The 15,338-nt window shown below is 37.7% G+C and overlaps 1 protein-coding gene across 1 annotated transcript; it reads left to right on the plus strand.

Annotated features, from left to right (window-relative positions):
• Nucleotides 1-3,302: 3,302 nt before the first annotated feature.
• Nucleotides 3,303-15,040, plus strand: ADAM20 (ADAM metallopeptidase domain 20). Its single transcript, XM_017521333.2, has 2 exons — nt 3,303-4,264; nt 12,468-15,040. Exon 2 carries the CDS (start codon nt 12,640-12,642, stop codon nt 14,818-14,820), a length of 2,181 nt encoding a protein of 726 aa, XP_017376822.2. The 5' UTR covers nt 3,303-4,264; nt 12,468-12,639; the 3' UTR covers nt 14,821-15,040.
• The last annotated feature ends 298 nt before the right edge of the window (nt 15,041-15,338 follow it).

Raw genomic sequence — 15,338 nt, forward strand, 5'->3', positions numbered from 1 at the left:
TGATGAGGTAGGGATATTAGAATTTAATATAAACAGTAGAAGATAATAAAAATTAAAAAACATTAGGCAACACTAGAATTTAGCAACAGGTATACTGTAGCTTTTCAAACATAATTTTCTTTCTCCAGTTTACCATTTTTTATTAAAAAACAAATCACAGTAGGACTGGTTTGCTTTATTTTACTTGGGTTTAATTATTTTCATATAGTGCAGCAAGAATAATTATTTGTTACATAGGTTTTTTTTTTTTTTTTTTTTTTTGAGATGGAGTCTTGCTCCATCCCCTTGGCTGGAGTGCAATTGAGTGATCTTGGCTCACTGCAACCTCCACTTCCTGGCTTCAAGCAATTCTCCTGCCTCAGCCTCCCAAGAAGCTGGCATTACAGACGCCTGCTATCATGCCTGGCCAAGTTTCGTATTTTTAGTAGAGACAGGGTTTCACTATGTTGGCCAGGCTGGTCTTGAACTCCTGACCTCAGGTCATCTTCCCGCCTTGGGCTCCCAAAGTGCTGGGATTACAGGCATAAACCACCGCACTGAGACATGGGCCTTTTAAATTGGCTTCGATGGAACTTTGTTTCATATATGGAATCTGAGATAAGACCATTTTAAAGCCAAGCCCAGCCATGGACTTGTATCATCAGATACCTGTGAGTTGGGTCAATTCCTCTCCTCTTGAGGTTCCAAGATAACTTGGTGTTCCCAGCCTGTCAGAAAGTGTCATTCTTTACTTACTAGGAGAATGGTTTTCCAAGGGCTTTATTGGCTTCATAAGTTTAATTCCTTAAAGGAAAGCATACCATTCCAGTCAAAGCCTTGGTAAAAATAACAAGTTTTTCCAATTATATCCTCTTACAAAAGAAAACTGGTTCTTACTGCACTTAAGCAAATCACTATATTGCCATAACTTAAGAAGACTCACAGATAGTTTCCAAATTCTGGAGAAAATCAGGTAGAGAAACAAGTACGCTCCAGATTTTGTCCATGAGAGTATATCAAGTTGTTAAAAGCTGTCAGTAGCTCAAAAGAAAAGTTTCTTTGACTCTTTGAAAAGCAAAACAAAGGATGAGCAATATTTTAAGCAAAACGTCAAAAAGATCACTCTAGTCTCCTGTTAGTTCAGTTCATGCAGTTAATTCTTGTCCTGCTGTTTATCAGAAACCTTCATTCAAGTGCACCTGTTAGAGCTTTATACCTGATTATAAAGCCACCTTCTAAAGAGGACTAAAATAAGACAAGAATTGTTTATGGATGACAAAAAGTTTTAGGGTAGCCAAAGTTAAAGACACAATTGACAAGGAAATCTGTTACTTTTGTGGCACACAATAATTTTAACATAACAATTATAATTATTACTGATAAAGTGTTACACTAAGATATATCAGAATTATAGGAGTCTCTCATAACTTTGAAACATATACCAATAACATATTTATACAAATATAGCCCAAAGAAAGCCAAACACCATTTTATATTTGACAATGCTTCCTATATGATTTTATACCAAATAAGCCAAGTTTTACCTTTATATTACTGTGCTATTAATGTTAAACTCAATTTTTAATAAAATCTTATAGGCACATATCCCTAATGTTAATGTTTGACCATAAGGTAAGATTTTTATAGACCTTTTTTTTTAAACCTTTTATAATTTTTGTTATAGAGCTGGTTACTGTTTTAAGAAAACCCATTGTGCTTTTACTTTAATGCTCAATTTTCAGAAAAACTGGATGATACCCCTTTAACTTGAGCCAATATGTTTATGCATAGAATTTCCTTTACAATTAACCTTTCAAAACTTGCTTAAACCTTCATTTTTATTTTATTCAACTTAATAAATATTCAACTCAAACCCATTCACTGGAGAGCAGCCCCAGCCTGAGCCTTGCAGTCTCCTTCAGGTTAGTTGTCCTCCTCACACAAATTGCTCAAAATGTGAAGTGAGAGACAAGATGGGGTGGGTGGCCAGGCTCTCAGGATCCAGCAGGATGAGCAGCTGCTATCCACTGCTTCCTGGTTTGCAAGACAGCCTCTACCCCGAACACCCATCCCAGGTTTTGGCACCAAATGTAAGAGTTAAAGAAAGATGAAGAAACATGAAAAGTGGCTCAAGAGTTAAAGATAGGCTTATTTTGGAGAATAAACATGAGAGGGAGGGACTTCTGGCTGATTTTGGTCAGGAGTGCTGTTGCTTACAGAGCATTTTTATTGGTTTGAGGGTGAGAGAGCTTATCACAGGCTTGGAATATTTCTGTGTGGGGGATAAGTTTACTGCGGAATTGGAATGTCCCTGGTCTGGAGGGGAGGCTATCTTGCGGCTGACATCTCTCCAGCTGCAGGGGAGCTTATCTCGGGGCTGGCATGTCTCTGATTGGGGAGGGGTTTATCTTATGGTTGGAATGTTTCTGGTTGGAGATGTCATTTGTGGTTTATGGTCATGCCGACCTGATGCCCTTTGGATTTAGGTAGTTTTTGATCAAGGTAAACCTTAAAATAGTGGTGCTTGTCCTATTGTCCTAAGATGGCAATGCTCTTGCTCGGTCACTAGCTCTTTGTATTTATGTAGCTTTCTTTTTAAATTCTGTAGTCCTTAAAAGACATATACTGTGCAATTCTTTTTTTTTTTTTTTGAGATGGAATTTTGCTTTGTTGCCCAGGCTAGAGTGCAGTGGTGTGATCTCGGCTCACTGCAACCTCTGTCTCCCAGTTTCAAGCAATTCTCCTGCCTCAGTCTCCAGAGTAGCTGGGATTACAGGTGCACACCACCATGCCTGGCTAATTTTTGCATTTTTAGTAGAGACAAGGTTTCACCATGTTGGTCATACTGGTCTTGAACTCCTGACCTCAGGTGATCCACCTGCCTCAGCCTGCCAAAGTGTTAGGATTACAGGTGTGAGCCACCATGCCTGGCTGCAAATCTTATTTTTAGGATTTGCTGATACTTCCATTATGCCCATGGATATTATGTATTTTGATATATGTCCTATGCACATTTGAACTTCATAACCATGCTGCTATTGTTGGGTGTTTTTACATGTGTGCATTAGGTTAATTTAATTAAAATTTCTTAAGTTTTCTATTTCTTTGTTGATTCTTTTTTAACTTGTTATATCAGTTACTGAAGCGTGTTATACCAACAAGTAGACTTTGAATTTTTCTATTTATCCTCTTATATCTCTTGCAGTTTCCTTTATATATTTTGAAGGTATTTGTTAAATACAAATTCCTGTTGAATTTCATTCTATGAAATATATCTTCTTTATTTTTGTTGCTGCTTCATCATTTCTGTTATTAATATGGTTTCTTTGGCTTCCTTTTGCTAATGTAAATTAGTAAAATGTTGCCAGTATTTTGGAGTAGAAGTTATTTCCTTCCAATTCAGATTTGGAATTTTTCCCTCTGGAGCATGTTGAGATCCAATTCTTGTTTGCATCTAGAGCTGATAAGGGGTGGTAGGAGTATATCTTGAGGAGTCTATGTATCCCATTGCAGGATAAGTTCCCAGCTGAGGTCATTATAAGGTCTCAAGCTAGAGGTGGCTAGACTTCTCAGACAGGAGAACTCTGGGCTCTTTCACTAGTAAAGGACACTCAGGGATATTTTGGAACTTTTTGATGTTCAAAATCATCCAAATTAACCTAGAATTCTCTATTTCAAGTCTCAAGGTTTTTCCTCTTCCCAATCAGTTTCTTCCCTTTCCCTTGACATAACTATGTATTCAACTTACATTGTGACTCTGCAATCATTCCAATTAAATTTTATTTTCAGTTAGCTTAGTCGTATGGCTGAAACAAAGGAGAGATTCTTTTAGGTTCACCATTATGAGCTCTCTGCACTGTGAATTTCAAGCCTTAGGCCTCATCATGCAAAATTTCCAGCATAATTAAATATATATAGCTATTTCACCTCTCAGTCTTTGAGGTACTCATAATTATCACAGCGGTCACTATATCCCCTTATACACTTGTGTCAATAGGGCAGTTCACTACAATCAACATTGAGTAGTAGCTAATTGTGATGTCACTACATGCCATTCGTCATTGGATTAGAATTCAGCAGTGTGTTTAAGACCAGTGTTGTGCCCAGATCAATCCCAGATTCCCATTTTATCTTTCTCTTTTGATATCACTCCTAGTACCAACTCTTGTGTCTGTCAATATCCTGTCCAGATAAGAAAAACCCACCAAGGAAAATCAATATAGGAAAATTTTAAAAAGTTATTAGAGGACTGAAAAATAAAAATCGAACACTGAGAGACCCAGAGGTAAGATTTGCTAGAAGGAACTACAGTATTATTAACTATATGCATATTATTGTAGAGCAGATCTCTAGAACTTTTTCATCTTGCATGACTGAAATTATATATTCATTGACTAGGAACTCCTCATTTCCCTAATCCCTCAGCACCTGGCAACTAATATTCTGTTTTTTTTTTCCTAGTAAGAGTTTTACTACTTTAGATACCTCTTCGGTGAAATTATTCTGTATTTGTCCTGTGACTGGCTTATTTCACTTAGTATAATATTCTCAATGCTTATCCATGGTGAAGCATATGACAGGATTTCCTTCTTTTTAATGACTGAATATTTCTTTGTACGTATATACGACCTGTTTTGGCCATTCGTCTGTTGGGAAGCATTTAGATTTTTTCCACCTTTTGGCTCTTGTAAATAATGTTGCCATGAACATGGGAGTGCAAAGATATGTTCAAGAGCCTGATTTGGATAATTTGGATAAACACCTAGAAGCGGGATCAGTAGATCATATGGTAGTTCTATGTTTATTTTTTTTAGGAACCTCTGTAGTGTTTTTTATAGCAGCCGTGCCATTTTACTTTCCCACCTCCAACATTGGAAGTCACATTTTTTTTTTAAGCATGAGGATTTTATATGATACTTGAGAAGGCTTCTATAAATATAAAATAAAACATAAAATTAATTTAGGATAAGATACATTGAATTTCTTTTTTTTTTTTGAGACAGGGTCTCATTCTCTTGCCCAGACTAGAGTGCGGTGGCCCAATTTTGGCTACTGCAACCTCTGCCTCCCAGGCTCAATTGATTCTTCTGCCTCAGCCTCCTAAGAAGCTGGGACTACAGCCGCCTGCCACCACACCTGGCTAATTTTTGTATTTTTAGTAGAGATGAGGTTTCACCATGTTGGCTAGGCTGGTCTCAAACTCCTGATCTCAGGTGATCCACCCACCTTGGCCTCCCAAAGTGCCAAAATTATAGGCGTGAGCCATCATGCCCAGCCTGAATGTTATTTTTTTCTAAGAGGTAGATTTGTTTGTTTTAATTTTAAGTTCTGGGATACATGTGCAGAATGTGCAGGTTTGTTACTTAGGTATACATGTGCCTTGGTGGTCTGCTGCACCTATCAACCCATCATCTAGGTTTTAAGACCCACATGCATTAGGTATTTGTCCTAATGCTCTCCCTCCCCTTGCTCCCCATCCCCTAACAGGTCCCGGTGTGTGATGTACCCCTCCCTGTGTCCATTTTTTCTAATTGTTCAACTCCCACTTATGAGTGAGAACATGCACTATTTGTTTTTTTGTTCCTATGTTAGTTTGCTGAGAACGGTGGCTTCCAGGTTCATCTATGTTTCTACAAAGGACATGAACTCATTCTTTTTTATGGCTGCATAGTATTCCATAGTATGGACACCTTAGCAATATTAAATCTTTCAGTTACATGATGATCTTTATTGATGTCTTACTGCATGTTCAGTGTTTTAAAAATATAAATTACAAACACTCTACAACCATACCCAGATTTACTTATTTTATCAGAAAAAAACTTGAGAAATTTGTAGATCAAATTAAGAGACAATAAGTGTACATTGTTGAATAAAAAATTTTTAAGTTTCTGAAAAAAAAAAAAAAAAAGAAAAACTAACTTGAACTACACTATAGACCATATGGACCTAGCAGACATACACAGAACATTCCACTCAAAACGTCAGAATATATATTCTTCCCAAGGGCACACAAAATATTCTCCAGGATAGTTCACATATTAGGTCATCTGACCACAGTGGAATGAGAGTAGCTATCAGTAGTATAATGAAATCCGGAAAATTCACAAATACACTCATTCATCACTTAGCAGTGGGGACAAGTTCTGAGAAATTTGTTGTTAGGTGATTTCGTCATTGTGCAGACATCATAGAGTGTACTTCTACAAACGTAAAATGGTATCACTGACTATATTGGGTAGCCTATTGCTCCTGTGCTACAAACCTGTACAGTATGCTACTGTACTGAATACTGTAGGCAACTGGAATACAGTGGTAAGTATTTATGTATATAAACATATTTAAACATAGAAATAGTAAACGTATGGCATAAAAGATTAAAAATGGTTCACTTGTTTAGGACAGTCATCATGAATGGAGCCTGCAGAACTGAGAGTTTCCCTGGGTAAGTCAATAAGTGGTGAGTAAATGTGAAGGCCTAGGACATAACTGTACACTACTGTAAACTTTATATGTGCACTTAGGCTATGATAAATTTATTTTTAAAAATTTCTTTCTTTAATAATAAATTAAGCTTAGCTTACTGTAACTTTTTTACTTTATACACTTTTAATTTTTTAAACTTCTGACTTTTGTAATAGCACTTAGCTAAAGCATAAAAACATTGTACAGCTGTACAAAAATTTTTATATCCTTATTCTATGAGCTTTTTTTCTTTTTAAAATTATGCATTTTTTCTTATTTTTTAAATTTTTTGTTAAAAACTAAGATACAAACACAAACATTATATTTTGGGTTCAATCACCTTTAAGTTTGGATATGTGCTTTAGAAATGACTTTTCTTCTTGTCAAGTAGCATTCTTACTAAAATTTTCCTTTGCTAAGTAAAAATATACAAGAGAAACAGAATAGTTGGAGTTTTGATTGATTTGATTCAAACTAAATCTGACTGGTTCAGGGTGGCATTATTTCTCCCCTATATACAAACAAAAAATAAGTCCCCAGCTTACATAGACTAATGTTTTCTAAAAGATCAGCAACAAATCAATGACACTACGTCCTTTAAGCCATTCTTCCGAATTCCTCTTTCTGAGGCAGAGAGAGGGAGTAATAGAAACAAAGCTAAGATTTAAACTATTTTCAGTAGTAGAAGACATTTAAGGCCAAAAAGTGCACTATTAACAGAATTCTTACGTTCCTAAGTTATAGTCCTTCATAAGCCACTGCCAGCTAAGAATTAGTTACTTGTACTGAATCCTTCTCAAAGAGAATTTTATAATTAACTCACTCTTGTTAGTGGCTGTGCTACAGGATAGGTATCAAAGCAACCTATGGTATATGTATGATATATAGTAATGTAAAAAGTGCATCACATTCTTGACTTTCAGCTTCTCATAGCAGCAGGAATCTAAGACAGAAAACGGTTGTATTTTCATTCTTAAAATGCAACGATATCTAATGAAATGTATTCAAGATCATGAAAGGATCCTCCTCTCTGAAGGATAAATGAAAATAATAATAGACAAACGGGTAAACTAAAGACATTCATTCATATTTACATATTAAAATCACTTGTGTTAACACCAAAGCTTTACATCTAGCAAAAGAAATTTTAAGAATAAAGCAGACATTACTAAAGCAGTATCCATTTTCACTCTTTGATTAACACCTGAGGAAAAAAAGATGTGCAGAAAGCTATATAATTTGTCTCAAGTTAGTTTGTTGATCTGAAGAGTACAATTTTGATATGTACTGAAAGTAAAACTAAATTGGAAAATAAATGCTTGTAACTTTTGATAAGGCTGTAGAAAAGGAATACTGGCTGGGCGCAGTGGCTCACACCTGTAATGCCAGCGCTTTGGGAGGCCGAGGTGGGCAGATTACCTGAGGTCAGAAGTTCAAGACCAGTCTGGCCAACATGGTGAAACCCTGTTCTCTACTAAAAATACAAAAAAATTATCCAAGCATGTGCCTGTAATCCCAGCTACTTGGGAGGCTGAGGCAGGGGAATTGCTTGACCCAGGGAGGTGGAGATTGCAGTGAGCTGAGATTGCACCACTGCACTCCAGCCTGGGTGACAGAGCGATACACAATCTCAAAAAAAGAAAAAAGAAAAAAGAAAAAGATAAAAGAAAAGGGATACTGCAGTATTATAAAATGGCTTTAGAACTCTGGACATAACAAAATTTTATGGATAGATAAGGAAGTCTGAATCAGCAATCCCATCACATATGAGGATAGCTGTTGTACAGTTTCTAGCCCATATCAAGTTATTTTTTAAAATTGATTTTCTGTCTGGATGTTCTATCCAATATTGAAAATAGGGATTGAAGTATCTTACTATTATTTTGTTGCTTTCTATTTCTCCCTTAAATTATGTCAATATTTGCTTTATATATTTGAGTTCTCCAACATTGAGTGCATATATTTCTAATTGTTATATTTTCCTGATAAATTGCACCCTTTATCATTATATAGTCTCACCGTTTGTCTCTTGTAACAGTTTGTCTTGCTTTTAGATGCATATTAAATTATTTTTACCACACACCAGGTATAGTCAAACCTGCTTTAGGAAGCTTCCGTCATTCTCTAACACAGATGCTCCAGGTGACTGCCCATTCGGTCGGACTCAAGGAAACTCTCTTTTCATGCAGCCATCTATCAGCCTGTTTATAGTTTTCTCTTCTCGATAGCATCATCTGCTGTGTCCTTGTCAAAACCTTTTCAGGCTTAGGTTTGTATATTTTCCCAAGCCTCTCATTTCTTGGGTGATTTCTTTCATCATTGTCAGTCAAATCTGGCAAAGGTCAGATTGTGTCCACTAAGCTCTGCAATGAGGAAACTTTTTTGTTTAACACATCCTAAGAGAGGATTCTCTAATTCTGCCTGGACATATGGAACAGTTCAGCCCCCCATACATTAGGGGAAACCTATGTATCCAGTTATTAATATAATCATGAAAAGAAATAAATCATCTAGTCATTAATATAATCATGAAAAGAATATGAAAAAGACTTTCTTAGAAAATGCACTTAATTGATCCTTATTTATTCACTTCTGATCCATTTCCTCACGACCATATCTCTAAAAAAGAAGATAGTAGATGGCAAAGATATAAGATTATCTCCCAGTTGTTCCAAACTCAGCTCCCCAAGTGTGTCATCAAGTCAGCTACTTTTAATATTGTATTGAATTTCACATCCACCTTTGTTTTATGCAGGTTTTAACGTAATTGAAATCATATTAAGGACACTAAGCTTTCTTTAGCCAAAAATATGAACACTTTACATCATTAACAAGATTTCTGCTATATTTTTCTACAAAATTATAGTTTGGTGATGTGGTAGAACCGTACATAAAAGAGCAGATAGTATACATAAATATTTGTATATGATGCTTATACAGAAGTTTACAGAATACTCATGATGCAAAGCAGAAGTTAAATTTAATCTGAACATTGAAGGATACTGTAATGTGGTTCAAGAATGAGGAAAGTTTAGATGGTTTAGATAAGGGTAGAGCATGAATAAAGTTCCTAAAGCAGAAGTGAGCATATGCTGTGTGTGGAGCTCATTGGATGGGGTTGAAGAGGCTGGCCTGACATTTGCATGAGGGAGAGGGACAGAAAAAGAAAACTGGATAGACGTGGTGGAGGCAGAGTCAATTGACTTTAAGAGCCTCTTGGTGTGGTCTGTAACTGAGAGGACCTTGCTAGTAAGCAGTTAGATCAAGAGCTTAATCTTCTGTGAGATCTACAGAGATTTGTTTCCTTTTACCATGTGAGGTGTCAATTCTTATATTTGTTTCTTGAGAGGGGCAATGCAGACCATTGATGACCATGGCCATGGAAGGGACTGTGGGCATAATTGTTCATTTTGCTGGTAAGCGATTCCTGTCCATTAAGGAGAAAAAGCTCTAGTGGCAAGATGGAAGCCTTGGGAGTATGTGAGAGTAAAGGAAGATAAATATTTTTAAGGTTAGTAAAGATTTAAGCATGTTCATATACTGGAGGTAAAGAGAAAGTAATGAAGGAAATGTTGAAGATAAATCTGATAGTAGTCAATCTTCAAGTAGTAGGTAGGACTATAGAATTCATAGCACAGATACAGGGGCTGTGAGCTGGAACTGGAGGAAGATACATCTTTCACTGAAATTGAATCCAAGAACCCAGGGAGAGTTAAGAATGACTGTAGCTACAGATAGGATTTTATTTTCAGCAAAGAAAGAGGGACAGAGTTTTGCCCTAAAATCTTTCATTTTCATTATTTGGCTACTGCTCTTCCAATGGATTTTGACTGTGACCCACAGTAAGAAATGTAGTTTAGTTTACGTTAAGACTCAGTGAGCATGAGAGTGTGCAGATATAAACAGATATGGAAAATTGAATATAAACTTTGGTTACAGTGTGTGAAGGTCTTACTAAGGATCTGTGTAAAACCCTCTGATATTTTTACGCAGTTGTATTTCATTTGGTTGTGACCCACTAAATTGATTTACAGTTTGTGACCTGAGTTTGAGAAACATAAAATTAGGCTGTGACTGTGAGTGAGTGGAAGGATCATAAGATAGGGTGTTGATGAGTTTTAAATTGTTACTGGAAGTAGAAGAAAGAGTTAATTACTGATTCAGAGGAATATTCTCACAGTGGTTAAAATCCTAGTAATATTAGAGGAAAGGTCTTCAGAATATACCAGTTCACAAATTTAATGGGAAGGCAGTGTTTCCTCAAGACTTGTCTCTGGAGTAATGCATTGATGGCATGGACTGGCCTATCACAGATTCTTTGGAATAAGCTTTTGTATTATAACCTCATCATATTTCTGACAATACTTAATATAGGTTTTATCTTCTTTATAAGGCTTTTTCTTTCATGATTCTCTCTCATTTCACCCATTTCCATCTTAATATTCCAAACTCTGTGACATATAACAAGGATATTATGAAGAGAGCTATGGAGAAGAAATCTAAATTGGGATTTCATCTCTATTAGAGATACTTTTCCTAAGAGGTCTCACCTAGTAGTCCTGATTTCCTCTTGTGGCTTCTGGTGGTCATCCGTTAGTTCTGGAAACCCACACGGAAGGATACAGGTTTTCTTGACATCATAATGCTAAGGATGTTGCACATGCTCATTTGTGCTCTTAGAATATTGAGGCCACTAGTATGTGTTAACAGCGTGTCTCCCAAGTTGTTTTAACATTTTGATTTCAAATATTGGGCAAATTATCAACAACATTTTTAAGTGAAAGTCAGGATCTGAGCAAAATTAGCTTTTACTTGAGCCAGAATTTGTTTTCAACACTAATAAGGTTTTAAAGTCTACTCAAATTGTGGTCTTCTGAACATTATAATGAACGGACTCTAGGCTTAAGCTCCCCTGTGTAGCTTTCTTTGGAACACTGAGGTTGAAATCGGTAGATCCAGGTAACTCACCAGCCATGTGAAAAATAGAATCAAATCTGTATTGACATGATCAGGAGGAGCCTCTTATGATAGAGATTATGATGCTAGTGGGCTGTGTGCACTGCCCCAAAACAGCTGCCCCACTCCCTGTTACCCCATCATATGCCTTCCTTTCTTGGAATTCCCAGGGCTTTCCTGCAGATAAGCATATATTATAAAATTAAAAAGTCTTGATTGGAGGAGGTCTTCCAATACTAATAAGCCCTTGTAGCGGGACTTTTTTGACTACCAATTTAGAGCAGAATGAGGTATACATAAAATATCTGGGATAGGAGATGGGAGATGGAGCAAACTATATTAAAGGAACAAAAAATGATGGGTTTTGGATGTGTGGTACACATGAATGTGCAGGTTGTCAGTAGGTTTTTGGTTGGAAGAAAGATTTGTGTCAGATGCCAATGTCTTTAAAATGAATAATTTTGCCTGGTATGACAGCTCAGGCCTGTAATCCCAGTACCTTGGGAGACCGAGACAAGACCACTTGAGTTTGAGACCGGTCTGGGTAACATAGCGAGACTCCATCACCACCAAAAAAAAAAAAAAAAAAAAAAAAAAAAAAAAAAAAAAAAAAGAAAGAAAAAGAAAAATTAGCTGGGCGTTATAGTGCAGGCCTGCAGGTCTAGCTACTTGGAGGCTAAAGTGGGAGGATTCCTTGAGTCCAGGAATTTAAGGCTGCAGTGTGCTATGGTTATGTCACTGCACTACAGCCTGGGCAACAGAGCAGTACTCCATCTGTAAAATAAATAAAATAAAATAAATACATTAAAATAACATGGAAAATGCCTTGCCATTTTACATGTTTAAAGAACAGTATACAGTGAATCTTTATGTATCTATCATGGAAGTTTGACAATAACTCAACTATGTTCAATCTGCCCCATCTGGAAATCTTATTGCCCATATGTATTAAGAGAATCCTTTGCATGTTATTGCTTCAAATATGGTCCAAATATAAGAATCACTTTGGCTTTTTTCTCTCTCTCCTCACTCTTTCCATCCCACCCACCCCATCCTGGCTCTTTCAGTTTTTATTTTCAGCACTGCAGCTCTGATGGTCCAGCTCCACCAGGACGCAGATTCCAGATCCTTAAAGGTCAGCCTAGCACCCTGAACAGCTCAGAGGGAGGAACCAGACCAGCAGTGCCTCATACCTTGTCATCGTCTGCTCTAGGCAGATGGCTCCATAATCACAGCTTCATGATGGCAATGGGTGAGCCTCTGGTGCACATCAGGGTCACTCTTCTGCTGCTTTGGTTTGGGGTGTTTTTGTCCATTTCTGGCCACTCTCAGGCCAGGCCCTCCCAGGGTTTCACTTCCTCAGAAGTGGTAATCCCTTTGAAGGTGATCAGCAGGGGCAGAGGTGCAAAGGCTCCTGGATGGCTCTCCTATAGCCTGCGGTTGGGGGGACAGAGATACACTGTCCACATGAGGGTAAAGAAGCTGTTGTTTGCCACACACCTCCCTGTGTTCACCTACACGGAGCAGCATGCCCTCCTCCAGGATCAGCCCTTCATCCAGGATGACTGCTACTACCATGGTTATGTGGAGGAGGTCCCCGAGTCCTTGGTTGCACTTAGTACCTGTTCTGGGGGATTTCTTGGAATGCTACAGATAAATGACCTTTTTTATGAAATCAAGCCAATTAGTGTTTCTGCCACTTTTGAACACCTAGTACATAAGATAGACAGTGATGATACACAGTTTCCACCTATGAGATGTGGGTTAACAGAAGAGAAAATAGCACGCCAATTGGAGTTGCAATTGTCATATAATTTCACTCTGAAGCAAAGTTCTTTTGTTGGCTGGTGGACCCATTGGCGGTTTGTTGAGCTGGCGGTGGTCGTGGATAATGGTCGATACCTTTTTTCTCAAAGTAATGCATCAATAGTGCAGCATGAAGTATTTAACATTATCAATATAGTGGATTCCTTCTATGATCCTTTGGAGGTTGATGTAATTTTGACTGGAATTGATATATGGACTTCATCAAATCCAGTTGCTACCAATGTAGACCTAGATAATGTTTTAGAAGAATTTGCTACTTGGAAGACTTATAACCTTAATAATCGACTACAATATGATGTTGCACATCTTTTCATAAAAGAGATGCAAGGCATAAAGCTTGGTGTTGCCTATGTTAAAGGAATATGCCATAATCTTTTTAATTGTGGAGTTGACGTTTTTGAAGACAACAGGTTGGTCATTTTTGCAATTACTTTGAGCCATGAGCTTGGTCATAATTTGGGTATGCGACACGACACTGAATGGTGTGTGTGTGAGCTACAGTGGTGCATAATGCATCCCTACAGACAGTTGACAACTAAATTTAGCAACTGCAGTTATGCCAATTATTGGGATAGTACTATCGGTAGGGGATTATGTATTTACCCTCCTCCATATCCAGGGAATATCATTAGACTGAAGTACTGTGGGAATCTAGTGGTTGAAGAAGGAGAGGAATGTGACTGTGGAACCACACAGCAGTGTGCAGAAGATCCCTGTTGTCTGTTAAACTGTACTCTAAGTCCTGGAGCTGCTTGTGCTTTTGGATTGTGTTGCAAAGACTGCAAATTTCTGCCACCAGGGACTTTATGTAGACAACAAGTTGGTGAATGTGACCTTCCAGAGTGGTGCAATGGGACATCCCATCAATGCCCAGATGATGTGTATGTGCAGGACGGGATCTCCTGTAATGTCAATGCCTTCTGCTATGAAAAGACATGTAATAACCATGATATACAATGTAAAGAGATTTTTGGCCAAGATGCAAGGAGCGCATCTCAGAGTTGCTACGAAGAAATCAACACCCAAGGAAACCGTTTTGGTCACTGTGGTATTGTAGGCACAACATACGTAAAATGTTGGCCCCCTGATATCATGTGTGGGAGGGTTCAGTGTGAAAATGTAGGAATCATTCCCAATCTGAGGGAGCATTCTACAGTGCAGCAGTTTCACCTCAATGACACCACTTGCTGGGGCACTGATTATCATTTAGGGATGTCTATACCTGATATTGGTCAGGTGAAAGATGGCACAGTATGTGGTCCAGAAAAGATCTGCATCCATAAGAAGTGTGCCAGTGTGGTTCGTCTGTCACAAGCCTGTCAGCCTCAGACCTGCAACATGAGGGGAGTCTGCAACAATAAACAACACTGTCACTGCAACCGTGAATGGGCACCTCCCTACTGCAAGGACAAAGGCTATGGAGGTAGTGCTGATAGTGGCCCACCTCCTAAGAACAACGTGGAAGGATTAAATGTGATGGGAAAGTTGGGTTACCTGTTATTATTGTTCCTTCTTCCTTTGATTCCTTTTTTATTATATTGCTTACTTGTGCTTTTTAAGAAACGTAAAAAAAGTAAAAAAGATGAAGAATAAGAGAAATGGGAAAAAGGAGACTACGCCTCATACTTCATTGTTGAATCTCCAATTTTTCTTTTAATAATAGAAAAATATGAAGGCATGTCTTACTGTTTAAACAAAACTTCATGGACATTTCATGTCAGGATCACAAGCATTAGATATCACAGCAAAGGATTCCTAGCATATTCTTACTTCTCTATGGTGTCTTAAGCAATATTAAAGGTTCATTTTCCCAGAAGTCATCTCTTTATGTTTCCTGAGAAAAGGCACAGAAGAGATAGTCTTGTACTGGTGTCCCTCAGTTCTAACCCTCCCCCTTTTTTTTTGTTTTTTGCTATACTATGTAATGTTCAGGTTGTGCCTACACACCTCATTTCTGTTTGGCATATTTAGCTATGCTAAAAGGGGGCAGTAGAAGTAGCCTGGAGTGATGATGAGGGAGAAGGGAGCTTTCTTTCCTGTGTGCTTACCATGAATGTCACCATTATTTTGGCTGGGGCCATTCGCTCTGGTAATCACATTTGGCTTCAGAT

Source organism: Cebus imitator, unplaced genomic scaffold (genome assembly GCF_001604975.1).
Source record: "Cebus imitator isolate Cc_AM_T3 unplaced genomic scaffold, Cebus_imitator-1.0 Scaffold1064, whole genome shotgun sequence".
NCBI classification, from domain to species: domain Eukaryota; kingdom Metazoa; phylum Chordata; class Mammalia; order Primates; family Cebidae; genus Cebus; species Cebus imitator.